This window comes from Oryctolagus cuniculus, chromosome 18 (assembly GCF_051225735.1).
Source record: "Oryctolagus cuniculus isolate XC-2025 breed Fujian yellow rabbit chromosome 18, ASM5122573v1, whole genome shotgun sequence".
NCBI classification, from domain to species: Eukaryota; Metazoa; Chordata; class Mammalia; order Lagomorpha; family Leporidae; genus Oryctolagus; species Oryctolagus cuniculus.
In genome coordinates, this window is record NC_142884.1 from 22,922,177 (window position 1) to 22,949,405 (window position 27,229).

At 46.2% G+C, this 27,229-nt stretch overlaps 1 protein-coding gene across 1 annotated transcript in view; it reads right to left on the reverse strand.

The window, feature by feature from the left end:
• LOC149120855 (protein Aster-A-like) overlaps positions 1-27,229 on the reverse strand; it is a 426,501-nt gene that overhangs the window by 1,721 nt on the left and 397,551 nt on the right. Inside the window, exon 15 of the mRNA XM_089319545.1 lies at positions 3,541-3,653. Coding sequence (XP_089175671.1) covers positions 3,545-3,653 — 109 coding nt within the window. The 3' untranslated portion in view covers positions 3,541-3,544. The remainder of the gene's footprint in view (positions 1-3,540; positions 3,654-27,229) is intronic.

Consider the following 27,229-nt stretch of genomic DNA (forward strand, 5'->3'; position numbering starts at 1 on the left):
AGAGAAAGAGAGAAAGAGAGAAAGAAAGAGAGAGAGAGAGAGAGAATCTTCCATCTACTGATTCACTCCCCAAATGGCCCAGTGGCCAAGGCTGGGTCTGGCTGAAGCCAGGAGCCTAGAACTCCATATGGGTCTCTAATGTGAGTGCTGGGGCCCAAGCACTTGGGCCATCTGTGGTATGGGAGACAGGGGTGGTGGGAGCACCAGTAAAGACCCCGTGCAAACTGGGGCTTGAACACAGGCTACCTCTGAGAGGCAGGAAGTGCACCTGAATTTTTTCTCACTGAGGACGAGGAACACTATTTATCCACCCGATTCTGTGCTTAGTAACTGTGGTCACTTCAGGGATTCTGTTGCTCTGGCTGGGCACCACAGACTGGGCCATTTATGAAGAACAGAGGTTGGTCTGGCTCCCGGGTCTGGAGGCTGGGCAGGCCCAGAGTGTGCACTGGCGACTGCTCACCACCTGACCTTTTCCCTGTGTCATGGTGGCAGGCATCACGTGGCGAGATAGAGCAAGTCAGAGAGAGAGTTTGCTGTTATTGCAAAGTCCCTCCCTGGAGAGCCCACGGCTCTCTCAGTCCCTGGCTCCCTCAGTCCACGAGCGAATTAAGACGTTCAAGAAGGCAGAATCTCATGGCCCACGCACCTCTCCATGACGCACCTGTCAGACACCATGAACACATGACTTAGGGGACTGTGTGTCCAATGCATGAAATCTGGAGGACACAGTCAAACTGTAGCAGCCAGAGAGGGTCCCCATCACTCTCACCGAGTCCGCCACGATCCCTCCTCTGGACCATGGCCTCAGCCTCCTGATGGCTCTCCTCGCTTCAGGGCTCGCCCCCAGCTACCCATCGCTCATCCCCGTCTCTCAGGAGGGGGCAGCTTTCTCCTGGCTTCCTTCAAAGCCTGCACAACCTCTGCTCTGTCCTCTCTCTGAGCGCTCCTCCTCTCCTTGACTCCGTTCCATCCCCATTGGCTTCAAGGACCATTCCCTGAGGGCACCAAGCGGCCCTCCTCGGGCCTTTGCCGTGACTGGATTGCCCTTCCACTGAATAACTCTGTGGCTCACTCAACTGCTGCCTTCTAGACTTCACTTAAATCTCATCTTAGTGAGGCTTGCCCTGTCCATTCAGTATGAAACCTGAAACCCATGCTTCTCCCTATCCCCAAATTCAATTCCCCATGAGTTGCTTTGTTCTCTATGGCACTGGTTACTGCTGATCTATGAAATGATCTACTTCTTGATTATGTTACTTGCCTGTGCTCTCCCCTCCAACTAGGATGTAAGGCACAATGCTGCATTTAAAATTGTCCCAAGCGCATCCTTAGTATTCAGTAAGTTGGCTAATGGATAAATGAGTGCCTGAGCGGTGTTCTGCATGTTATCTGGAGTTTCACTAGAAACTGAATATACTGGGGCCGGCGCTGTGGCTCACTTGGCTAATCCTCTGCCTGTGGCGCCGACATCCCATGTGGTTCCTGGGTTCTAGTCTTGGTTGCCCCTCTTCCAGTCCAGCTCTCTGCTGTGGCCCAGGAAGGCAGTGGAGGATGGCCCAAGTGCTTGGCACCTTCCCCTGCATGGGAGACCAGGAGGAAGCACCTGGCTCCAGGCTTCGGATCAGCGCAGCACCGGCCATAGCGGCCATTTTGGGGGTGAACCAATGGAAAAAGGAAGACCTTTCTCTCTGTCTCTCTCTCTCTCACTGTCTAACTCTGTCAAATTAAAAAAAAACTAAATTTACTGTATTTTGGCAAAGCCAGTCAAATCTGTTTATTTAGACCAAGTGGCCAGGATGGTTCTGGTCCTGTTTCAGTCACCTACTTCCATTTTCTGTCAGCTTCTCACCTTTGTCAGCTCCTCTGTTCCAGCTCATGGTTTCCCCTTTGAGTCATCGCAGAACCATTTAAGCTGTCACTGGGTACGGGCACTGTGCGGAGCCTGCCAGGTTACCCAAAGGGAACGAACTGGAAAAGCTCTTAGGGGGAGGTGCGAAGCCAGCCTACTGGGAAATGGGTGTGGCTTATCCACAATGGTTTCATCAGAGTCAAAGCCAACCCTGACTTTGCAGTCTGAAGAGCGGCTGCCTACTCGAGTGAAGGCGAAGGTGGAACCCCTGGCAGGTGGGCCAGAAAACAGGACACCGGGCGGAGTAGCTCTCTGTTGCTGTCCATCAGGACCCCAGGATTTCAGCCGAGGGGTGGTTCCTGGTTCAAAGGGAGGTTTTAAAATTGGCTTTGGCGGAAGTCACCCACGACTCGGGGCAGATGTATTAGGGGCTGATGCGGCCGAGGCTGGAACCCCTGCTTTCTTCTTGTCACAAAACGGTGTGGTGGCCGGGATGCACCCATCTTTGAACAGCCCGCGACCTCCTGGTTCACTTTTAAAATCCGGCAGTACCAGGCTGAGCCCTTAGCAGCACAGCACGACCTTTTCATGGGAAAAGCTGAATGGTTGGGGGCAAGTGACCTGACTTTCTGTCTCTTTTCTTCCACGATGAGTTTTCTTTCTTTAATTTTTGTTTTTGATTTAGTCTAAGCTTCCTGGTTTTCCCTTATCTACAATAAGGGGCCTGGCCACAGCCCCTGACATTCCATCCGACACGTGCCTACCCTTTCAGGTGCTGGCACGAGGGGGGCTCATCGTCCTGCAGGCAGACACAGAAGGACGAGGGAGGGGAAGAGTAGCTTCTCCGCAAACAACCACAGGACCAATATGGCCACCACCAATTACGCCTCGCTGTATCTAACAGACGTGGGATCTGTGCATTTATTCTGAGGACCGGCTGAGAGGAGGCCGCACGTGTTCCAGGTCAGAAGTTCCAGGCTCAGAGCAGACGCCTTCAGAGAGGTCATGCCTGAGGGTGAAGTAGAAGCCACCTTCCAAGGATTTTCTGGGATGGACGGGAGAGGTTTGGGGAAAGGTAGTGGGGTACCAAGAAGCCACTTGCATTCCTGATTGTTGAAAACAATAACGTACTAGTGTAGGCCCAAAGAGGATAAGGAGTTAAAGACTACGAAGGGGCTGCTGTTGTGGTGTAGCGCATAAAGCTGCCTCCTGGGACGACGATGCCAGCATCCCACATGGACAACGGCGGAGTCCCCGTTACTCCACTTCCCGTCCAGCTCCCTGCTGATGTACTTGGGAAAAGCAACAGAAGAGGGCCCAGGAGCTTCGGCCCCTGCCACCCATGTGGGAGACCTAGAAGAAGCTCCTGGCTCCTGGCCTCAGTATGGCCCAGCCTTAGGGCCATTGCAGCCATCTGGGGAATGAACCAGGGGATGGAAGCTCACTCATTCGCTTTGTCTCTCCCTTTCTTAGTGTAACTTCAACTTTCAAATGAATAAATCTTTTAAAATATATTTTAAAAATTGGCTGGGGCTGCTGAGCATAAAACCAGGTAGACTGGTGGCCTTGGTAGGGGGTGTCTGCTCCAGCTGGCCTGGCCCTGGCGAATGGGGGAAGCTCACAGGGGGTCACCGTGGACAACCGAAGGTGGGTGCCTGTGAGTGGGGATTGGCTTCCATGTGGCTTACCAAATCACACTTGGCCGAGTCCACAGAGTCTGGCTGCACTGGTGACAGTGACCACAGAGGCCGTGCTGAGCTCACTGGTGAAGACGGGAATTTGTGGCAGCGACTCAAGGAATCTGTAAGGAAAAGAGAGGGACTCCATATCCATAGGGGTGGAGGACTCAGTTCTGCTGGTGGTAGACTTGGAGGAAACGGAAACAGCTGCTTTCTCCTCTGGTCTTCGGTTGTCCATCAGAACACATCCGAGTTTTAATTTCTCCCGACAGTAAGATACTTTGAAGATCAGAGTAAAGACTTGTAGCGAAAAGACCAGAATTGAAATGGGCTCTATTTCCACTTGAAAGTGGAATTCTTAAAAAAAAATACTGAACTTCAAGAAAGAAATGGCCAGAACAACAAAAAGAAAAAAAAAATAAGGATTGAGTGTCTCATCCCATCATTTCAGGATCAGCATATGGCGTGGGGTTGGTACAAGGGCAGAGGAATTTTGTTAACAGAGCCCGCATCTGGCAGGAGTGGGTGGAGATTTTGTTTGACAGCACATCTGTAGCCTTCCTCCCTTCCTCTCCTCTGTCTTCAGTGGGGTTGGAGAACCAGGCCAATGGCCTTCAGGAACTTTTCCTTGGCTAAACTTTCCGAACCCATTGTGGCTGGATCCCAAAGTCCCTGCACCACTCTCCTAAAGAGGCAGGAGCCGGCTGGTGCCGCGGCTCACTAGGCTAATCCTCCGCCTGTGGCACCGGCACCCTGGGTTCTAGTACCAGTTGGGGCACTGGATTCTGTCCTGGTTGCTCCTCTTCCAGTCCAGTTCTCTGCTGTGGCCCAGGAGTGCAATGGAGGATGGCCCAAGTGCTTGGGCCCTGCACCCCATGGGAGACCAGGAGAAGCACCTGGCTCCTGGCTTTGGATCAGCGCAGCGCGCCTGCCATAGCAGCCACTTTGGGGGTGAACCAACGGAAGGAAGACCTTTCTCTCTCTCTCTCTCTCTCTCTCTCTCTCTCTCTCTCTCTCACTATCTAACTCTGCCTGTCCAAAAAAAAAAAAAAAAAAAAACACAACAACAAGAGACAGGAGCCCCCCAGCAGGGCCGGCTCCATGAGCTGGGGAAGGCACGACTTCTGACGCCTGAGCTCACAGGGGACAACTTCGCCTTCTTACTCCCCGTGGCTCCTGGGTGGTTGGAAGGAATGCAGGTTTCCTGCAGAGGCCCAGGCCCCCAGAGCAAGGAAAAAGCATCGGGTTGCTTCCCTGGACGATGCTGATGGCACACTCCATTGCCTGCATGTGATGGGCGCTTCTACACTTGGGTCACTATTTGGCCGTCCTCCATCTTCGGCTGTCCCTTCCTCCTCCCCAGGGCTCGCTCAGTCTTCTTTGGGCCGGCATCTAGGTACTCTGGATGGAACGGAGCTCATGGGGGGAACTTCTTTCTCGCCGGGGTGGTGATGGAGGAGGGTCAGGTTGCACCCTGGATGACAGATCTTAGCTGTCTGAAATGGCCGAGCCTCTTGGAGTTCCCAGTGCCCAGTGCTGGCTCCATCTGAGAGTCCTGCCCAACACTGAGGAGCTTGGAGCCTCCTGGATCGCATAAGCTAAGCAGCGAGACAGAAACCCCGGTGGAAGACAGGCCAGGGAGCGGTGCAGCAGCTGCCGGGTGGGCATGGCCAGTCAGGGGGACCTGGAGCGCGGTGGCGGGCGTTTGGCACCGAGCGGGCCCCCGCCGTAGGTGGCGACCGACCAGGTCTGCAGGGGCTCGCCCAGCACCGGCCCCCGGGGGCAGGAGCGTCTGCCACCTCTGCCTGTGAGTCCGCCAGCCCTTGTCACGAAGACCCTACCCGAAGGCAGAGAGTCGGGAGCAACCTTGATTCTCCCGGGGATACGAGCTGGACTACCGGGAAGGGGGTGGGGCAGGGGAGAGGGGCTGCTGACCACATCCCGGGCTGGCAGGCGGGTCCTCTCCACTGCTCGCTGCAAGTTTGCTTTTTAAAAAGGCGTGTGAGCCTTAGAACCCTTCTCCCCGGCCTGACAGCTGGTAGTGGCCCTAAAAGGACTTCTTGTCCCAGGCGCTCAGACTCCAGAGCTCCTGAATATAACCGTTTGAGCCACGGTGTCTCCCTGTGTCATGGACGCGTCGTGAATTGATGCTTTCTATGGTCTTCGGGATACTGTGCACCAGGCACCCCTGTAGTGGGCACAGGCACTGCCTGCTGGGAGGCCGTGTTTGGCTCGGCCACAACTGGATACCAGTCGTCAGCCCATCCCACAGGCTGTTTCTCTTCAAGCTGACCCATACAGCCAACCACCTGTCACCTGTGTAACGACAGGAGATGGCACATCCGCGGGGTGCAGGATCCACCTGGCTTAAAACCCTGGTGTCACCAAGGGCACCGATGTCTCTGGTGACAATTTTTGTTGGCTGGATTTTAGTGTCCTGGCCCAAATTGATGTTTTGCCAATATTAGCCTCTTCCGCGCACCACATGGGGTGTATCTCACGCATCTCCTTACAGCTGGGTCTTTTACGTTTTCTCTCAGCGACACTTTGCAGTAATAGCAAATTATGTAACCCATGAGCCATTTGGAACTTAGCCTGATTTTGTAAGGTCAATAAATGAAGAAGGAGATTAGTATGTTGAAAGGGTTGTAAAGAAAGTTTAAAAAAACCAACAGGAATCCAAAGAATATGTTGAGAGATCAGTGCAGTGCGACCTCCAAGGCCTGTGTTATTTATTATCCGGCCCTTAAGGGAGGAAGTTCGCTCTTGCTTTTATGATTTTCTGTGTGGAGTCTTGGTCAACTTTGTGCTAGTTTATCCTCTCATATTTTATGGGATTTGGAAATGTTCTTTAAGTGGTTTTAAATTTTATTGTTGAGTAGGTCATTGGTAATATACAGAAAGCACATATATATGTGTGTGTATGTATGAGGGCACTTCAAAAATTCACAGAAAAATTAAAATAAGTTGAATTTGGAACAAAAATTTTTTGAAATCCATATATGTTTTGTTCAGAATACACATTTTTTGTGAACTTTTCATCCTTTTAAAAAGTTTTTGTTTGAAAAGGAGACAAGGTGAGACAGACATCTTTTTTTTTCAAGATTTATCTTATTTTATTTATTTTGAATTTATTTTATTATATATTTTATTTATTTTGAAAGACAGAGTTACAGGGAGAGGTAGAGACAGAGATTTTCCATCCACTGATTCACTCCCTAGGTGGCCACAATGGCCGGAGCTGCGCCAATCCGAAGCCAGGAGCCAGGAGCTTCTTCCAGGTCTCCCACATGGGTGCAGGAGCCCAAGGACTTGGGCCATCTTCTACTGTTTTCCCAGGCCATAGCAGAGAGCTAGATCAGAAGAGAAACAGCTAGGACTAGAACCAGCACCCGTATGCAATGCCAGCACTTCAGGCCAGGGCTTTAACCTTCTGTGCCACTGCCCCGGCCCCTGGCAGACATCCTCTCTCTGCTGGTTCACTCTCCAAATGCTCATGGCAGCCAGAGTTGGACCAGGCCAAGCCAGAAGCCCAGAATTCAATCAGGTTTCCCATGTGGGTGACAGGGACCCAAGTCCCTGCTGCCTCCCAAGATGTGCATCAACAGGAAGTTGGGCTCAAACGTGGAGCCAGGATGTGAAGCCAGGGACTCGGATGATGGACTTTTTGAAGCTCTCTCATGCATGGATATATTTTTAGTACACGTGTATACAATACTTTTGTGCATGTGTGTGTGTATACACACATATATATATCACAAATATATATGTAGATGTATTTATGCTGGTACCTTGCTAAATTCACCTTTTATTTCTGGTAGTTGTATTCTTTTCTTGGCATTAGGATTTTGGTGGTCACCTAGAATGAGTTAGGAAAAATTACCTTCTCCATGACCTCAAAGAGTATGCGTCACACTGATGCAATGTCTGTCTTTTATATTTGATAGAACGCACCAGTAAGACCATTTGGATCTGCAGTTTTCTTCCTGGAAAGGTTCGTTTGTCCTTTGCTGTTCTTTTAATATTTTAGATCTGTATTTGTGCCCCATTTTTATTGTTAAATTTTTTGTTTTCCTTTTTATAGCTTTGTGGTATCGTTCCTATAACAATATCACTTCCACACTTAAAGAATACAATTTGGTGGTTTGTATCAGAGTCATGCATATATAAAACCATCACCAGGGCAAGATTTAGAGATTTCTATATTTAGAGATTTATGTTTTTATTATATTTTATATATTTATATGAAATATTTAGGCTATATTTATATATTTATATTTTATATATTTTAATTTTATATTTAGAGATTTAATATTCAGTTACCAGCTGCTCCTCTCCAATTCCCAAGCCCCAGGCAGTCCCAATCTACTTTCTGCTTCTATGACTTTGCTTATGTGGACAATTCACATGAATGGAATCATGTAACACTTAGCATAATGCTTTCAAAGTTCATCCATGTTTAGCATGCATGTTTTTATGACCAAATAATATTCCGTTACTTGCATACACCACGTTTGTTTATCCATTCATCAGCTGATGGGCAAGTGGGTTCTTTCCACTTTTTGGCCCTTCTGAATAACGCCACACTCAGGTGTGAGTTTTGATGTGGATAGACTTTCAGTTCTCTTGGGGATGTGCCTTGAGCCAATTGCTGGGACGTATGGTAGCTTTGTATTTAAGAGTTTGAGGAACTAAAAGACTGCTTTCCTAAGTTGCTGCACCATTTCGCATTCCCACCAACAATGCTGAAGGTTCTAATTTCTGCATGTTCTCACCAACACTTGCTATTATTTGGCTTTTAAAAAATATTTATTTATCTGAAAGGCAGAGTTACAGAGAGAGAAGGAAAGACAGAGCTTCTGTTGGTTCACTCCCCAAATGGCCACAACAACCAGGGATGGGCCAGGTTGACACCAAGAGCCAAGAGATTCATCTGGGTCTCTCATGGGGTGTCAGGGGCCGAGGACTAGGGTCACCATCTGCTGCCTTCCAAGGCACATTAGCAGGGAGCTGGATTGGAGGAGGAGCAACTGGGACTCAAACTGGTACCCTTATGGAATGCCAGCATTGCAGGCAACAGTTTAACCCACTAAGCTACAATGTGGTCCCTATTTGGCTTTTGATTCTAGCCATCATAGTGAGGGTGAAATAGTATATCATTCTGGTTTTTATTTGAATTTCCCTGATGATTAATGCTGCCCAACATCTTTTCATGTGCAAATTGGCCATTTGTATGTCTTTGGAGAAATACTGATTCAAATCTTTTGTCTATTTAAAAAGGGTTTGCTTATTTATTTGAAAGGCACAGTGACCAAGAGAGGGAGACAGATCTTCCATCTACTGGTTCACTCTCCAAATGCCCACGACAGCCAGGGCTGGGCCAGGCCAAAGCCAGAAGAGAGGAACTCCATCAGGGTCTCCCATATGGGTATCAGGGGCCCAAACACTTGGTCCATCCTCTTCTGCTTTTCCCAGGCCATTAACAGGGAGCTGGATCAGAAGTGAAGCAGCCAGGACTCGAACTGGTGTCCATATGGGATGCCTGCATCACACCCACTGTGCCACAATGCCAGCCCCACCTTTCAATTTCTTTATGATAGCCTTTGAAGTTAGAAAGTTTTTCATTCTGATACAGTCTGTCTATTTTTTCTTTTATTTGTGCTTTGTTATCACACCTGAGAATATTTTGCCCACTCCAAAGTCATGAAGGTTTACTCTTACATTTTCTTCTACGAGTTTTACAGTTTTAACTCTCACATTTAGATCATTGATCTACTTTGAATGAATTTTTATAAATGGTGCAGATATGAGTCAAACTTCATTCTTTTTCCTGTGACTGTTAGTTGTCCCAGAACTATTTGTTGAAAAGATTTTTCCCCATTGAACAGTCTTAGCACTCTTACCAAAATCCAGGGCCATGTGTTTGGCATTGCTATTAAGATGCTGCTTGAGACTCTTAATAGCAAACTCGCATCCCATATGGAAGTGCCTGGGTTCAAATCCTTGCTCCACTCCTATTCCAGCTTCCTGCTTATGTGCACCCTGGGAGGCAGCAGGTGATGGCTCAAGTTCTTGGGACCCTGGCACCCATGGGGGAGGCCTGGATTGATTTCTGGGCGCCCATTGTTGGCCTGGCCCAGCTCTGTCTGTTCTGAGCATTTGGGAAGTAAACCAGTGGGTAGGATCTCTCTATCTTTCCTGCGCTCTTTGTCTTTCCGTGGGGATTTGAATACAGCCTGGAGTCGCGTGGTTTCAGCCTGAAGAATTACTGCTAGTGTTTCTCGTAAGGCAGGTCTGCTTTCAACAACTCATCTCGGTTTTGTTTTGTTTTGTTTTGTTTTTTAAAAACGTGGCAGGTCTTTAACTTAATTTATTTCAGAGGTGGGGAAAGAGAGAGGGAGGGAATGAAAAGGGGAAGGAGAGAGGGAGAGAGGGAGAGAGGGAGAGGGAGAGGGAGAGGGAGAGGGAGAGAGAGAAACACTTCTCTCACTGGTTCACTCTCCAGAAGTCCGCAATAGCCGAGGCTAGGCTGGGGCTGAAGCCAGGAGCCGGGAACTCAATCCAGGTCTTCCCTGTGGGTGGCAGCGATCCAAGTACTTGAGCCATCACTACTGATTTGCAGGATCTGTATTTGCAGGAACCTGGAGTCTGGAGCTGAAACTGGGAGTCAAATTCAAGTACTCAGACATGGAACATGGGCATGGGCTAAATCCCACTGCCAAGCTAAATGCCCACTGCTGCCTTTATTGCTGAAATAAAGCTTTACTGCATTATAGATGTAGCATAAGGTATATACAGTTAGGACTACTGCTTGGTTGATGGGTTCTTTCGTGCTTTGAGCATTTTGAATACATTATCCTAAACGTTTCGTGACCTGCATTGCGTCTGTTGAGATGTCAGCTGTAGATCTTAGGGCAGTTTTCCTGGTAAATGCATCATTCTTCTCTTACTTTCCAAATGTGCTCATGTCTTTGATTTTTGGCTTTTTTTTTTTTAAACTATGATGCCTCTGTGGATCCCTTTGAACTTAATCCTGCATGGATTTCATTGAGCTTTCTGTATGTATTGGTTTTCAACATATTTGGAAAGATTTTTTTTAAGATTTATTTATTTATTTGAAAGGCAGATTTACAGAGAGGCAGAGAGGTCTTCCATCCGCTGGTTCACTCCCCAAATGGCTGCAATGGGCAGAGCTGCGCTGATCCAAAGCCAGGAGACAGGAGCTTCCTCCGGGTACCCCACAAAGGTGCAAGGACCTGGGCCATATTCCACTGCTTTCCCAGGCCATAGCAGAGAACTGGATTGGAAGTGGAGCAGCTGGGACTAGAACTGGTACCCATATGGGATACTGGCACCCCAGGCAGTGGCCTCACCTGCTATACCACAGCGCCAGCTTGGAAAGTTTTTAGCCTTCATAATTTTTTTAAATTCTTGTTCTTTTATCTCTCCTTTCTCAGTACTATCATTACGTGTGTATGCCTGGGGCTTGGGACCCAGTACAAGCAGATCCAGATTCCAACAGGGCAGAGAAGAACTCAGAGCCATTTGTCCATTTGTATCTCCTTTACTCACAGTGGTGGTGAGAAAATCACAAGGGACAGCCACTTGCCCCCAACTGCGGTGAGCCCACAGGAGATAGCCACCTTTGTGTCCAGAGCAGCAGCCAGACACACACACAGACACCGACACACAGCCGCACAGCCACATCTAGCCATGCCGCCCAGCTGCTTATGTGGGTTTATAGACAGTAGTGGCCCAGAGCCAAACCATTACATAACAGATGGCGGGCAGCCTGCCAGGCAGATGGACCTGCCGGTTACCATGACACCAGTTACCATAGAGATATGGAGACAAAAGGCAGGGAACGTGATAACTTCACCTTCTCAAGTTCATCTCCTCGACAGTGTGTATGGTCTCTCACATGTCTCCAAGGCTCTGTTTATCTCCCTCATAAACTTTACTGTTTGTTCTTTGGCATTCATAATCTCAATTGATCTATCCTCAAATTTGCTTGTTCCTTCTCCCAGTTCAAGTCTACTACTGAGAACGTGTAGTCAATTTTTTATTTCATTAAGTGTGCTTTTCAACTCCAGAATTTCATTTTGTCCTTTTTGAAGTTTCTGTCTCTGCTGATAATTTCTATTTGATGCAACACTGCCAATACCTGTTCCCTTACATTTTAACCATGGTGACTTTTAGCTCTGTGAACATACTAGTAATCACTACTTTGAAGTATTGTTTCCCCTGATGAATCGGACTACAGTCACTGTCACAGGCAGTATCTTTTGTTCCTCTTCTTTTCCCAGTGTGTGACTCATATCTCCCGTGTTTCTTTGCATACCTTGTATTTTCACAAATATTTATGTTGGAAAACTGAACATACCAGTTGACACTGAAGAGCCAAAATGACTCCATTTTAAAACAAACAAACAAAAAAAAAGCAGCCTCCATTTCCCATAGCAGACCCGGGTCCTTGTAAAAGCAGGCATTCAGGCATTCCGGAGATATCAAAGCTTACCAGGGACAGCTAGCTCTGTAGACCAAGGACAGCACAGCAGAGATTACTAAACAAAGTAACTCCTTGCGCCCAGAGCTTCAGTGCTGTAAGCCCCCCTGTAACTCAACTCCCTGCACCCAGAGCTTCCCTGCTGTATGTAACTTTTTTCCTGCTGATGTAGCCATTTTTCCTTTAAAAACTCTCCCAAAGACGGGGCCTCACTCCTGCCTCCGCTGGGCTGGCTGGTTGGATGGGGTCCCTGTCGCGGCTTGTACTCCCGAATAAACCTTGCTTTTGCAGTTCAGTGTGATAGACTCTCTGGGGGTCTCTGGGGATCTAAGGATCTGGGCACAACAACATATTGTAGCCACTGCAGGTATTTGATCCCTCCCATTCCTGAGAGGCTTGTTATTGTTATTGTTATTATCTGCTCTGTGACGGACTGGAATGTTTAGCTAAATCTGTTTTCTTTCCATTACCGTGAAGGCTCTGCTGTTCCTGCTCCGGGAGACAGGGCTCTGGGTGCTCCACAGTCACCCTGTGTGGGACGGTGGTGGTTTGGTGGCGCTCTCTTCTCTTTCCCTAACACATTCAGCCGTTTAACTCCAAAGCCATCTATTTCTGTGGGATTAGGTGTAAAAATGGCTACAGTTTACATCAGTCAGTGAGTAGGGGGAACACAGAACAAAATACCAGAGTGGAGGGCTTAACTAACAGAAAGTTGTTTTCTCACAGCTTTGGAGACTGGAAACTCAATATCAAGTTGCGGGCAGGGTTGATTTCCCGTGAGCTCTCTCCTTGGATTGGGAGTGGCTGCCTTCTCACCATACCCGCATACGGAGGTCATACGAGGTCATATTGCTGTCCGTGTCCCCAGGCTTCCGTCTGGAACCCTAAGGTAGGTGGAATTGTTTTGATCCACTGGAAGCTCTCCCCTTAATTCTCTCCTCCCCCCACCCCGCCCTTCACTCTGACTGCAGCTGGGGTCCCCATCTCATGACCTTTCTCTTTTTAACTTTTTTAAAAAATCTTTTGAAGAATTTCTTTTACACCTATCATCACACAGCATGTTTTAAACGCAGATCTATAACTCTCTAATAAGATAAAGACAAAGTCTGCCTTATTAGAAACAAGACACTGCACCACGTAAGCCTTCAAACGTTATTGTACTTTAAGTGCAGGCTGCACAGCAAGAGCCAGCCGCAGTGCCGCGGCAGGGAGGGGCCCCATGTGCCGGTGCAAGGCCATGATTCGCGAAGCCTACAGATGTCAGCCCACCCACCTCTGAGTTGTGGGCTGGGCTGGTGATCCACTGGGTGTCAGGATTGCTTCTGGTAGCCTATGGAAGGGATGAATGAAGATAATCTCTTGTATGTGGAACCTTCCCCAACCCAGTAAGAATTTCAGGGCTCTCAGTCCCTTACAGTGGCACAAATCCTGCATCCGGCCTAGCCTGGCCTGGCTTGGTGTCTCAGTCCACGTGCATGGTCAGGCCGAGTGGGGCAGGGAGCTCTGTGGAGTCGTGGATTCGTTGAGAGGAGGAGTGCGATGGGGGCAAGAGGTGTGGAGTCACCACACAGACCCCAGGAGTCATGTGAAAGCGCGCCAGAGGCGTGCAGCCTGCAGTTGGTACAGCAGCTTAAATAGCCAAGGCAGCCAATCCGGTCAAGGGGCGGTCTTTGCCCTAACCAATCTCAGCCCGTTGCCAGGCAGGCTCCGTTGCCAGGTGGTTTCCACAGCCATCCAATCACAGCCCGTTGCCAGGCAGGCTCCGTTGCCGGGTGGTTTCCCAGGGGTTGTCGGAAGCCATTCCTAGTAACTGACGCTCTCTTGCCAGCGGCCATCTTGGCATGGCCTTCTCATTCCACCACGGACCCTCAGAGACAAGGGCCTTGTATCCAACTGCTGCTTTCTCGTAGCTCCTGGATGTACTTGTGTGCGACCCCCCTCCCGCCCCCGGCTCAGCACCGGCTGCCCGCAGAGGGAAAGCCCCGGGACCCCTCTGGCCGTCCCCAGGGAAGCCGCTAGACCTGCCTGCGGCGCTGACGCAGCTGCGGGGGCCCCGTTTCCCACACTCTGGCAGACATGGTGCGTGTCGGACGGCTCGCTTTTGCCTTTTTTATTGGTAAGCAAAAAACAAAAACAAAAACAAAAAACTCTCAATATAAATGCTTAATTAATTTGAATGAATTGGATTCTCCATTAACCTTCGTTCATGACACACTCTCATGACTGTGTTTTTGACTCATTGATTATTTATAATTTATCGACTCGTTGATTACTCATAATAATTAATAATAATTATGCACGAACCCAACACCCAATACAAATGTCTGACCCTGACCTTTGTTTAGAAGCCTTTTAATTTTGTTCTCTGTAAACTTTATTTGAGAAACATTTCCCCAGATTCCTTTTTTTTTTAAAGATTTATTTGAGGCCAGTGCTGCGGCTCACTAGGCTAATCTTCCACCTAGCGGCGCCGGCACACCGGGTTCTAGTCCCGGTCAGGGCGCCGGATTCTGTCCCAGTCGCCCCTCTTCCAGGCCAGCTCTCTGCTGTGGAGGGTGAACCAACGGCAAAGGAAGACCTTTTTCTCTGTCTGTCTCTCTCACTGTCCACTCTGCCTGTCAAAAAAAAAAAAAAAAAAGATTTATTTATTTGAAAGGCAGAGTTACAGATAGAGAGTTAGATCTTCCATCTGCTGGTTCACTCCCCAAATGACATAAATGGCTGGAGCTGGACCAGGCCAAAGCCAGGAGCCAGGAGCTTCTTTCCAGGTCTCCCATGCAGGTGCAGGAGGCCATCCCACACTGCTTTCTCAGGTGCATTAGCAAGAAGCTGGATCAGAAGTGGAGTAGCAGGGATTTGAACCAGTACCTATATTGGATGCAGCTGGCAGCTTTACCTGCTATGACACAGCGTGGGCCCCTCATTTTTCTTGTTGTTGTTGTTGTTGTTTTATTTAAATTTACTTATTTGGAAGGCAGGATTACAGAGAAAGAGAGAAAAAGAGAAAGAAGTAGCCCTTCTTTATTTGTGTTATGCAGCTTTTGAGAGGATATCCAATTAATGATTGACAAGGCCAAAGTCAAGGAGATTCCCCCCTGTGTTTTCTTCTAGCAGTTTTGTAGTTTCAGGCCACATATTTAGGTCTTTAATCCATTTTTGAGCCAATTTTGGGGTGTAGATAACATACAGGTCTAAATCAACCCTTTTGCACGTAGATATCCAGCTTGCCGAAGCCATTTATTGAAGAGACGCTCCTTTCCCTGTTGTGCCATCTTGATGGGCTTTCAAAAATTTACTGCCGGTATATACTTGGTTTATTTCTGGGGTCTCTGTTCTGTTCTGTTGGTCTGTATGAGTCCATTTTCATGCCAGAACCGATACTTTTGATTGCCACTGCTTTGTAACATAACTCGAAATTAGGAAGTGTGGTGTCTCCAGGCTTGTTTTTTCTTTCTCATGGTTGTTTAGCTATTAGAGGTCTTTTGTGGTTCTGTATGAATTTTAGAATCTTTCTCTATATCTGTGAAAAATACCATTGCAATTTGATAGTGATTTCATTGAATGTGTATATCACTGTGGGTAGTATGAACATTTTAGCAATATTAATTCTTCCAATCTACAAACATGGAATATATTTTCATTTATTTTTATCTTCTTGAATTTCTCTTATTAATGTATCATAGTTTCAGTGTGTAGATGTTTTGCTTCCTTGGTTAAATTCATTCCTAAATACTTTATTCTTAATGCTATTATATGATTTCTTCTTCAGACAGGTTGCTATTTGAAATGTATATAGAAATGCAGTTGACTTTTTCAGTGTATTTTGTATCCTGTAACTTTACTGAATCCATACGTTAGTGCTTGTATGGAATCTTTAGAATTTCCTACATGTGGATTCATGTCAGTTGCGAAGAGAAGTAATTTTACCTCCTCCTTTCCGACTGCTGTGCCTACAGCTTCTTTCTCTCATCAGGTTGCTCTTGCCGGTATTTCCAGCACTGCGCAGGAACCACAAGAGAATGCTTCATCCTGGTGGACCCCAGTCCTAGAGCAAAATATTTCTATTTTCTCTCATTGCTTATATTAGCAGTGAGTCTTTCAGAAGTGGACTTTATCATGTTGAGGAAGTTAGCTTCTGTTTTGTTGAGAGTTTTTATTTTTACCATGAAGTGATGTTGATCTTTGTCAAATGCATTTTGGTATCTATTGAGATGATCATCAATTCTTTTAATATGGTGTATCAAATTGATTATTTTCAGTATGTTACACTAGCCTTGCATCCGTGGGATAACTCCCATTTTGTAACAATATATAATATTTTTGATGATGAATTAGTTTGCCAATATTTTATTCCTCAGTATTTTTTTAAAGATTTATTTTATTTATTTGAAAGAGTTTCAGAGAGAGGTAGTAAAAGATAGGTTTTCCATCTACTGGTTCACTCCCCAGATGGCCACAACAGCCAGAGCTGCGCCTATCTGAAGCCAGGAGCCAGGAGCTTCTTCCTGGTCTCCCGCGTGGGTGCAGGGGCCCAAGGACTTAAGCCATCTTCTACTGCTATCCCAGGCCACAGCAGAGAGCTGGATTGAAAGAGGAGCAGCTGGGACTAGAACCAGTGCCCATATGGGATGCCGGCACTTCAGGCCAGGGCTTTAACCCGCTGCACTATAGCGCCACCCCCTCCCCCCGTCAGTATTTTTTGCTTCTGTAGTCATTAGACATATTGGCCTGCAGTTTTATTTTCTTGTGATGTCTTTATTTGGCTCTCATCTCAGACTGATGCTAGCCTCATAGACAGAGTTTGGAGATAATCCCTCATATTTTTGGAAAAGTTTAACAAGGATTGGTGTTAATTTTTTCTTGTCAGGTAGAATTCATGCTGAAGCCATCTGGTCCTAGGCTTATCTTTGTTGAGAAGTTTTTGATTACTGCTGTGATCTCTTTATTTGTTATTGGTCTGTTCTGGCTTCTATTTTTTTTATATCAATTAGACAATTTTTACTAAATGGGAAAGTACATTTAAAATGTATTTTAAAAAATAGAATTAGAGGCCGGCACCGCAGCTCAATAGGCTAATCCTCCGCCTGCGGCACCGGCACACCGGGTTCAAGCCCCGGTCGGGGCGCCGGATTCTGTCCAGGTTGCCCCTCTTCCAGGCCAGCTCTCTGCTCTGGCCTGGGAGTGCAGTGGAGGATGGCCCGAGTGCTTGGGCCCTGCACCCGCATGGGAGACCAGGCTCCTGGCTTCGGATCAGTGCAGTGCACCGGCTACAGCGGCCATTGGAGGGTGAACCAACGGTAAAGGAAGACCTTTCTCCCTGTCTCTCTCTCACTGTCCACTCTGCCTGTCAAAAAAAAAAAAATAGAAAAAGAAAAATAGAATTAGAAAAAAAAGACATATGCAGTTTAAGGAACCTTTGCACTGTGCCGAAAATCAAACATTTCTTGCAGTAATACAGTGGGCCAACTCGTAAACTGTAAGTTAGCAGAATTCTCAATTTAACATTTTCGAGGACAATATTAAGGTCAAGAATTTCACATCTATGGTAGCACATATAGAAGGGTATTATAAATGTGATGTCCATCCCTACGAAGCTTGCAAATTTGACAATGCTCAATAAAACCACATCCAATAGTTTGCATCCAAACAATCACAATTCTATTTCTTTTGATTCAGTCTTGGCAGGTTGTAATTTTATAGAAATTTAATCACTGGGGCCAGTTTTGTGGTGTAGTGGGCAAGGCTGCCTGTGATGCCAGCATCCCACATGGGCTCTGGTTCGTGTCCTGGCCACTCCACTTCTGATCCAGCTCCCTGCTAATGGCCTGGGGAAAGCAGTGGAAAACGGCCCAAGTGTTTGGCCCCTGCTACCCATGTGTGAGACCTGCATGAAGCTCCTGTCTCCTGGCTTCAGCCTGGCCCAGAACTGCTGTTGCAACCATCTTGAGGTGTGAACCAGATGATGGAAGATCTCTTAGTCTCTCTGTCCCCCTTTTTCTCTGTAACTCTTTCAAAATAAATAAAATAAATCTTTTTTAAAAATATATTCATTATTTTTATGTTATCCAGTCTTTTGCCATATAATTGTTTATAATAGTCCCCTATGAACCTTTCCACTTCTGAAGCAAGCTTTTCAATGTCTCTTCTTTCATTTTTTATCTTATTTAAGTCTTTTTTCTTTTTTATTTGTTTGTGTGGCTAAGGACCTATATTCTCAAAACTCAACTCCATGTGTGCTAATTATTTTCCTATTTTTTTCTGTTCTCTATTTATGTTGACATTTTATTTCCTGCCTTCCACTGGATTTAGTTTTTTCTTCTTCTAGTTCCCTGAGGTGTAAACTTAGGTTGCTTATTTGAGATCTTTATTTCAATATAGGCGTCCCATACGTTTTGGTAGTATTTATTTTTTATTTCATCCAGTGAGAGATTTTTTTCACTTCCATTTTGATCACCTCTTTTACCTAGTGGCTGCTCATGTGCAAATTAGTTTACATATGTTTGTGAATTTCTTGCTCTTATTGGTTTCCAGTTTCATTTCATTGTGGTCAGAAGAGAAACTTGGAATGACATTAATCTTCTTAAATTATTTTATGATCTAGCACATGATCTGTCCTGGAGAATGTTCTGTGTGTACTTGAGAAGAATGTGTAAAGAATTATACTGTTGAAAATTTGCATTATATTTAAGTCTATTAGGTATACAATGTTGTCCAAGTCCATTATTTATTGATTTTTCAATCTGGATTTTCTGTTATTTAAAGTGAGCTGTTGAAGTATTCTATTATTGTATTGCTATCAATTTCTTCAGTAAAGTAGATCAATAATTGTCTTATATACTTGGGTGCTCTGAGGTTGGATATAATATATATATATATTATGTATCATTGTTATATATCATGTTGTAAAAATGTAATATAATGATCTTTGTCTCTGGAGACAGTTTTTGATTTAAAATCTATTTTGTCTGATATTGGTATAGCCAACCCTGCTCTCTCTTGGTTTCTGTTTGCATGGAATATAATTTTCCATTCCCTTACTTTTGGTTTATGTGTATCTTCTCAGGTGAAGTGAGTCTCTTGTAGGTAGCATATGCTTTGGTCTTGTGTTTGCTCCATTCAACCATTCTGTTTCTTGCAATTAGAGAATTTAATATATTTACACTTGAGGTAATTATTAAGTACAGATTTACTACTGGCACCTTCATGTTTTCTAGTTGTTTTATAGATCCTTTCTCCCATCTTACAGTTTTCCTTTGTGATTGATTTTTCTAATAGTCTGTTTTGATTCTTTGCTTTTTATTTTGGTGTAGGTGTAGGTTTTTGCTTTGCAGTTATCTGGCTTAGCAGAAAAACACAGTGACAACAGGCTACTTTAAACTAACAACAACTCAACTTTGTATAAAAAGAAAATTCTGTTTTAAGTCTCCCCATTTTGAATTTTTGATGTAGCAATTTATATTTTTTAAGGATTTGTCTATTTAATCTAAAAAGCAGAGTTACAGAGAGAGAGAGAGAGAGAGAGAGAGAGAAGCTGAAAGATCTCCATCCCCTGGTTCACTCCCCACGTGGCTACGACAGCCAGAGCTGGGCCAATCCAAAGCCGGAAGCCAGGAGCTTCTTCTGAGTTTCCCATGTGGCTTCAGAGACCGAAGCACTTGAGCCATTCCCTGCTGCTTTCCCAGGCCATGAGCAGGGAGCTGGGTTGGAAGTGGAGCAGCCGAGACTCGAACCAGCACCCATGGGGGATGCCAAAGCCACAGGTGGAGGCCTACCACGCCATAGCACCCACCGCAACAGTTTACAATTTTATGTTGCATATCTTTTAATTCTTTTAGTAAGTGTTGATAGTTTGTCTTTTCATCTTCATACTAAAGATATGTAGCTTATACACCATGATTACAGTACCATTCAGAGTATTCTGAATTTACTGTTTACTCCCTATAGCCAGCGAGCTTTAAACATTCAGATTGTTTGCATGTTACTAATTAGAATACTTTCAGAGTGAACTCCTTTTTTGCATTTCTTGTAAGATGGGTCTGGAGGTGATGAACTCTCTCCACTTTTGTCTGTCTGGGAAAGCCTTATCCCGCCCCTCATTTCTGAAGGATGGCTGTACTTGGTACAGTATTCTCCAATGATAGTTTTTTCCTTCAGCAATTTAAATATTCCATCCTGCTTTTCCCTGGCCCGTAAGGTTTCTGCTGAGAAGCCTGTAGTCTGTTTCTAGGCTTATGAGTGCTTCCTTAGATGTCACCTGCTGCTTCTCCCTGTTGCTTTCAGGATCCTGTCTTTATATGTGACTTTTGACAGTTTGTTTAGCGTAAGTCTTGGGGTAGTCTCATCAGGATTGAGTCTCATTGGTGACAGTTGATCTTGTACCTGGGTGCCTATCTCCAGATTTGGAAAGTTTTATGCTTTAAATAAGTTTTCTACCCTTTGTGTTTCTCTCTTCCCTCTTGAACTTCAATAAACTCAAAATTTGCTCTTTAGATGTTGTTCCACAGATGGCATAAGCTTTCTCCATCACTTTTCATACTTTGCTTTTTATTCCCAATGGAATTTGTGGCTTGGAACAGCCTGGTGATCTCACTGACTTTTATGCAGTCAGTGTGCTTTATTAAACTTTTCATTTCATGCATTGTTTCTCAGGTCCAAAATGTGTTAAACGTTTCTGTCACAACCTCTATGTTAAATATTTCTGCTTACATTTCTGAATTATTCCCTAAGTTTGCTGAACTTCCTTAAACTGGCTGTTTTTGAATTCTTGGTTGGGCAGATCACACATCTGCATCTCTTCGGGGTCAATCACTGGCACCTCTTTTGCTCATTTGGTGATGCCATGTTTCTCTGACTGTTCTTTTTTTTTAAGATTTATTTTATTTATTTGAAAGACAGAGATACAGAGAGAGGTAGAGACAGAGAGAGAGGTCTTCCACCCACTGGTTCACTACCCAGAGGGCCATAACGGCTGGAGCTGCACCGATCCGAAGCCAGGAGCCAAGAGCTTCTTCCTGGTCTCCCATGCGGATGCAGGGGCCCAAGGACTTGGGCCATCTTCTACTGCTTTCCCAGGCCATAGCAGAGAGCTGGATCGGAAGTGGAGTAGCCGGGACTAGAACTGGCGACCATATGGGATGCTGGCACTTCAGGCCAGGACTTTAACCCACTGCACCACAGCACCTCTCTGATTGTTCTTGCATCCTTGTGGTCATGCATCAATGTCTCTATTCTGACAACGCTGGTATTCACACTGATCTTTGCATTCTGGCTTTTTCTGTTACATCCTGTCATAGCAGGTCTCGGAATTCAGAGATTATCTGTTGTGATTCCCTAAACCCAGGCTTCAGACCTGTTAGTGGCTAGGTACCAGGATGATTGCCCACTTCAGGGCAGTGCCTCTGTTGCCAAGCACACAAGTTAGCTTCAACTAGGTCTCTGTAAATGTTCCTGTGGCTCACTGGTTGGGTGCCTTAGTGGCCATACTTGAGTTGGTGGTCGTAGTGAGCTATAACTGAGGTAAGGGTTGTTTCAGGTCCACAGCCAAGACAGTTCTCAGGCCCGTCTCCAGTGTCACAGACAGCTGTGTCTCCCAGCGGGTTTGGGAGTGAACAGGTCTTTTCTCAGACTGGGTTTTCGAAGGACTAGAGACCACTTATAGGGCTGTTGCATTGATTCACAATGTAACCAGGGTCAGGCTGTGTGCCTAGGGGTTCTACTGGGTTTCTAGGTGGGTAGAACTGCTATCAGCCAATAGACAAACGGGGCCAGAGCCAAGTTTCAGGGGTGCTTGATGAAATACTGGGGGCAGAGGTTGGCAAGCCTACCAAGGAGACTCTGCAGGCCATGTCTCCTGGCAGGAACCTGGCTGGGTAGAATTGATGCAGGACCACAGCCAGCAGGAACTGAAACAGCTTCGGTGATAATACAGGATCTGTTGTGGAACCAGTATTGGCAAATCCAAACTGAGGGCAGCAGTGTCCATTTGGTCTTGGGTGTTAAGACCTCTGTTTCCTAGTTGGTTTTCTCTTTGTATGTTCTATTCATTATCGAAAGTGCAGTATTGAAATTTTGTATTATTGTTGGAGGATTTTTTTCTCCTTTGAGTCCTGCCAATGTTTCCTCTATATATTTTTGTTCTCTTATGTTGAGCTTACATATATTTATTTTTTCTATTTGTAGTAATTTGTCCCTTGTATCAGTTTATAACATCCTTCTTTGTGTTTTGTGATAGTTGTTGACTTAAAGTCTATTTTGTCTGGTATAAGTGTAGCTATCTCTTGGTTGCCACTTGCATGAAATATTTTTCCATCCGTTCATTTTCATATTATGTATGTCTTTAAATCTAAAATGAGTTTCTTGGCCGGAGCTGTGGCATACTTGGCTAATCCTCCGCCTGCAGCACCGGCACCCCAGGTTCTAGTCTCGGTTAGGGTGCCAGATTCTGTCCCAGTTGCTCCTCCTCCAGTCCAGCTCTCTGCTGTGGCCCGGGAAGGCAGTGGAGGATGGCCCAAGTGCTTGGGCCCTGCACCCGCATGGGAGACCAGGAGGAGGCACCTGGCTCCTGGCTTCGGATCAGTGCAGCGCCAGTCACAGTGCACTGGCCGTAGCGGCCATTTAGGGGGTGAATCAATGGAAAAGGAAAACCTTTCTCTCTATCTCTCTCTCACTGTCTAACTCTGCCTGTCAAAATAAATAGATAGATAGATAGATAGATAGATAGATAAATAAAATGAGTTTCTCACCGACAGCATATAGTTGGGTAATTTTTGATTCATTTAACTACTTTGTCTTTTGATTAGGGAGTTTAACATATGAACATTTGAAGTGATTATTGATAAGAAAGGATTCATTATTATTTTGTTCATTGTTTTGTTAACTTGTTACCTTAGTTTCTGAAGGATTTATTAATTCTTACGTTTTGTCCTCTAATCTGCTCTCATATTCTTACTTGTAACTCCCCAAGTTTTAACTATGATATAGTCATTTGTCATTCATATTTTATTATAAATTCCCTTGAAGGAAGCATGTCTTTTGAGCCATGTCACTTGGCTCTAGTGTAATGTCTAGGATAGAATCTACTCAGCGAAATATTCTCGCAACCTGAGTGAGGTGCTTGTGTTTCTTCCCCACCGGCTTCAGTGGCTCATCCCGATGGTGGATTGCCATAGGGAAGATCATCCTCGGAGGAGTTCGGTCTGGTGGAGATACATAAGGGCTCCAGATCTGTGGGAAGTTGTAAGGGGAAGGGGAAAGCCAGGTTGCTTTTCCAGCTAGAACTTACTGAGGAATTTTATTGGAAAGAGTATCTTTTCTGATTGTTGTGAAGCATGAAAACACTTCTATATAATATGCACTATATAATATAGCTATGTAATATGCACTATATGATATGCACTATATAACATGCACTATATGGTATGCACTATATAATATGCAGTATATAACATGCACTATATAATATGCACTATATGGTATGCACTATATGGTTGCACTATATGATATGCACTATATAACATGCATTATATAATATGCACTATATAACATGCACTATATGATATGCACTATATAACATGCAGAAATTGCCAACAATTACAAGGCAGCCATGACTTTTTCTTCCTTTGTTCCTCTAGGCCCAGCTGGATGTGTGCCATCCTCTCTAGTTGAGGCGACAGTGTGAGGAAATGATTTCCCTAAGTCTCAACTAAAAAGAAAGGCATTAATAAAGCATTTAATTTTTTTTATTTGACAGGTAGAGTTACAGACAGTGAGAGAGAGAGACAGAGAGAAAGGTCTTCCTTCTGTTGGTTCACTCCCCAAATGGCCGCCACAGCCGGAGCTACACCGATCTGAAGCCAGGAGCCAGGTGCTTCCTCCTGGTCTCCCATGCAGATGCAGGGCCCAAGCACTTGGGCCATCCTCCACTGCACTCCCGGGCCACAGCAGAGAGCTGCACTGGAAGAGGAGCAACCGAGACTAGAACCGGTGCCCATGTGGGATGCCGGCACCGCAGGCAGAGGATTAATCAAGTGAGCCACAGCGCCGGCCCCACATTTAAATTTTTTTAAAGACAAAAATTTCCAAATATGTTTTCCTGTGCATAGCCAGGAGGGAGAAGAGCCCAGAGGGGAGAACGAGACATCCCTTCCTGTGAACCTCACTTCTTGTGAGGCCGCTGTCCCTTACACCCAAAAAAGAGAGTTCAGGTGTCAGCATGTGCAGTTACAAAGTGCAGCTGTGCCACATGTATTTGGTGAAATACAGAACCCAAAAAGGTAAGTTGTCTACCTCAATGTATCACTGTTCATATAAGTCAGTTCCTTCCTCCACAGCTGAGAAAAACAGCAAAGAGGATCACTGAACAAGAGCAGGCAGATACAGACCCTAGATAGACCTACAGATCTTTCTCTTAGAGTTGCTTAGGTATTGTTTATTTCACTATAAGAAAGTAAATAGATCAAACACCAAGCACTCGGCTTGCTTTCTCTCTCCATCTCTCTCTCCCCCTCCTTCTCTCCCTTCCTCACCAAAGCTGAGCAAAACATATAACCAAAGAGGACTGATGAACAAGAACAGGGATGTTTAGATCCTAGCTAGATCCTAGGTGTCTTTGCAAATATTAGATATTATTTCTTTCACTGTAGGAAAGTGAATAGGTCAGGCACCTCTCTCTCTTATATATATATATATATATATACACACACACACACACACATACACACATACACACACACATATATATATATACATGCACTTACTATATATATATATATTTTTTTTTTGACAGGCAAAGTGGACAGTGAGAGAGAGAGACAGAGAGGAAAGTCTTCCTTTGCCGTTGGTTCACCCTCCAATGGCCGCTGCGGCAGGCACACGGCGCTGATCCGAAGCCAGGAGCCAGGTGCTCCTCCTGGTCTCCCATGGGGTGCAGGGCCCAAGCACTTGGGCCATCCTCCACTGCACTCCCGGGCCACAGCAGAGAGCTGGCCTGGAAGAGGAGCAACCAGGACAGAATCCGGCGCCCCGACTGGGACTAGAACCCAGTGTGCCGGCGCCGCAGGCGGAGGATTAGCCTAGTGAGCCGCAGCACCGGCCTTACTATATATATTTACACATGTATAGTTTCTTCATAATATGAATTTTCCATGAACTCTTTGGAGACTTTGTTTGTGCATGGATTTTACATTTTTGGTACCAAATTAAACTTATGTTTCAATTCTATTTTCCATGAACTTTCACTCATTCATTTATATATTAAATATATAAATTTATATAAGTATAAATTATATATATATAATCTGCACCATTGCAACAAAGGGCAGCTATAGGCAGCAGGGAGTCTGGCCAGTCTAAGAAAAACTGGCCCATAGCTTGGGTCTGCCAAACTAGCCATTCATGCCAAGCATGGTATGGTTGATACTTACCAATCTTTTTCTTCTTTCCACAGTGGGCTTTCTCAAGGCCAGTGTGTTGACTTAGGACAAGCCCCACCTGGAACCTTACCCCGTGAGACGTACACAAGCATCCTGAACTGTTGTGCCTGTCGCTTGCTCTGGGATGACGGAGAAGTGTTGAAGTTTGTGTGGCGTAACTAGAAGGGACTCTGTCTTTCCAGTAAGGCAAGGCCCACTCATGGCGCTTAGTGGTCACCTAGGACTTCTCGATGGCTTTTGCTTATAGTTGCTGAAATACTATGCCTTTCACTAGAAGAAAGTGAATGGGCCAAACATTTCAGTCTCCAAAGAAACCTTAGGCAAAGGGAACCTCAAGGAGAGACTACCGTTTGCTATTCTCACGCCAGAGACACATTTGCTGAGGAGGACAGCAGCCAAATGGCTGATGTCTAGGCATTTCTGGAGGGATGCTCACTGCTCCACGTCAGTGGCAGTAGTGCTCAGACAGTCTGAGTGAAGGTGAAAAGTGTCTTCCTAAAAGTGTGTGCTGTTGTCCTGGGATGCCTCCCTAGAAGGGCTCGGCCTCCAAGCGTCCCTGCCCTCTGAATGATGGCGAGAACACAAGTATCCTGTAGCACAGCCATGGTGGTATACTTCCTCCCATTGTACCACATATGCTGTGGGCTCTGTGTCCCAGGTGCTCTGAGCGTAGTGTGTCCAGTCAGACAGGGTGCTATCCCCTCAAACAGCACAGGTGGACAGGGCGCTACCCCTCAAACAGCACAGGCGGACAGGGCACTACCCCTCAAACAGCACAGGCGGACATGAGGTGTCTCCTGGAGCACAGGGACAGAAGCGTCTCTCTGACGAATGTCTCCTGAGTGGTGAAGGACCCTCCGATAGTAACAGATTTGCTCAAACCAGATGGACCCCCAAGTGCTCCAACCACTCCACATGTGGGTAGCGTTGGCCCCTTCCATTGCAACACATGTGCTCTGGACCCAAGGGACCCAGGTGCTCTGACTGTAGGTGAGAACACGAGGATCTCCAAGCACAGGTGTGTTGGACTACAACGTACTCTCCCAGTGTACTCTGGCAAGGCGTTCCCTACGTAGCCTGCCCCTAGGCATGAAGCATTTCTAGAGAGGTCTGATGCTGGCCTCTCTCACTGCCCCAGATGCGCTTTGGCACAGGCGCTGGCTGCTCTAAACGCAGAGTGTTCCTCATCAGTGCCGCTGCTTAGCAATGCCCAGTAGTAGTGGTATGTTTTGGCTCAGCTGGCAGCAGGTCCTTTGGCTACAGACAGGAAAGATAGTGTCCTGGGGGCAGATTTGCTTTCAGCAGTGCTGGTCTCCAGTTGCAACAGGGGTGGGTGCTATAGACCCACAGGACCGCAGTGCCTGGGGCTGTCATGAGCTGTGTTGCTGGGTGTCCCACTTCGCCTTGCTCCAAAGCTGCCTGCTCCAGACGTGGAGCTGCAGCCCACGCCAGACACAATGACCCCAAAGCTGCAGCTTACCCAGAGGGCTGCAGATCCCACAAATGCAAATTGGCCTGGATTAGTGTTGCAAAAGGTGGGCAATAGGCCTCAGAGTTGTGTATGTCAGTGGGATGCGTGGCATGAAAGAGTGACCGCACCAGTGAAAAATCGGCCCCGGTGTCACCAAAGGCTGGCTGGGTGCTGACAGGGATACCACAGGTGGAATGTGAGAGCATCGATGGGCACCTATGCTGTCACCGGGTCCGTGGACTGCAGTTGGGGTGAGGCCGGGCACTTCTGCTGAGCCTGTAAGGTTTCCCA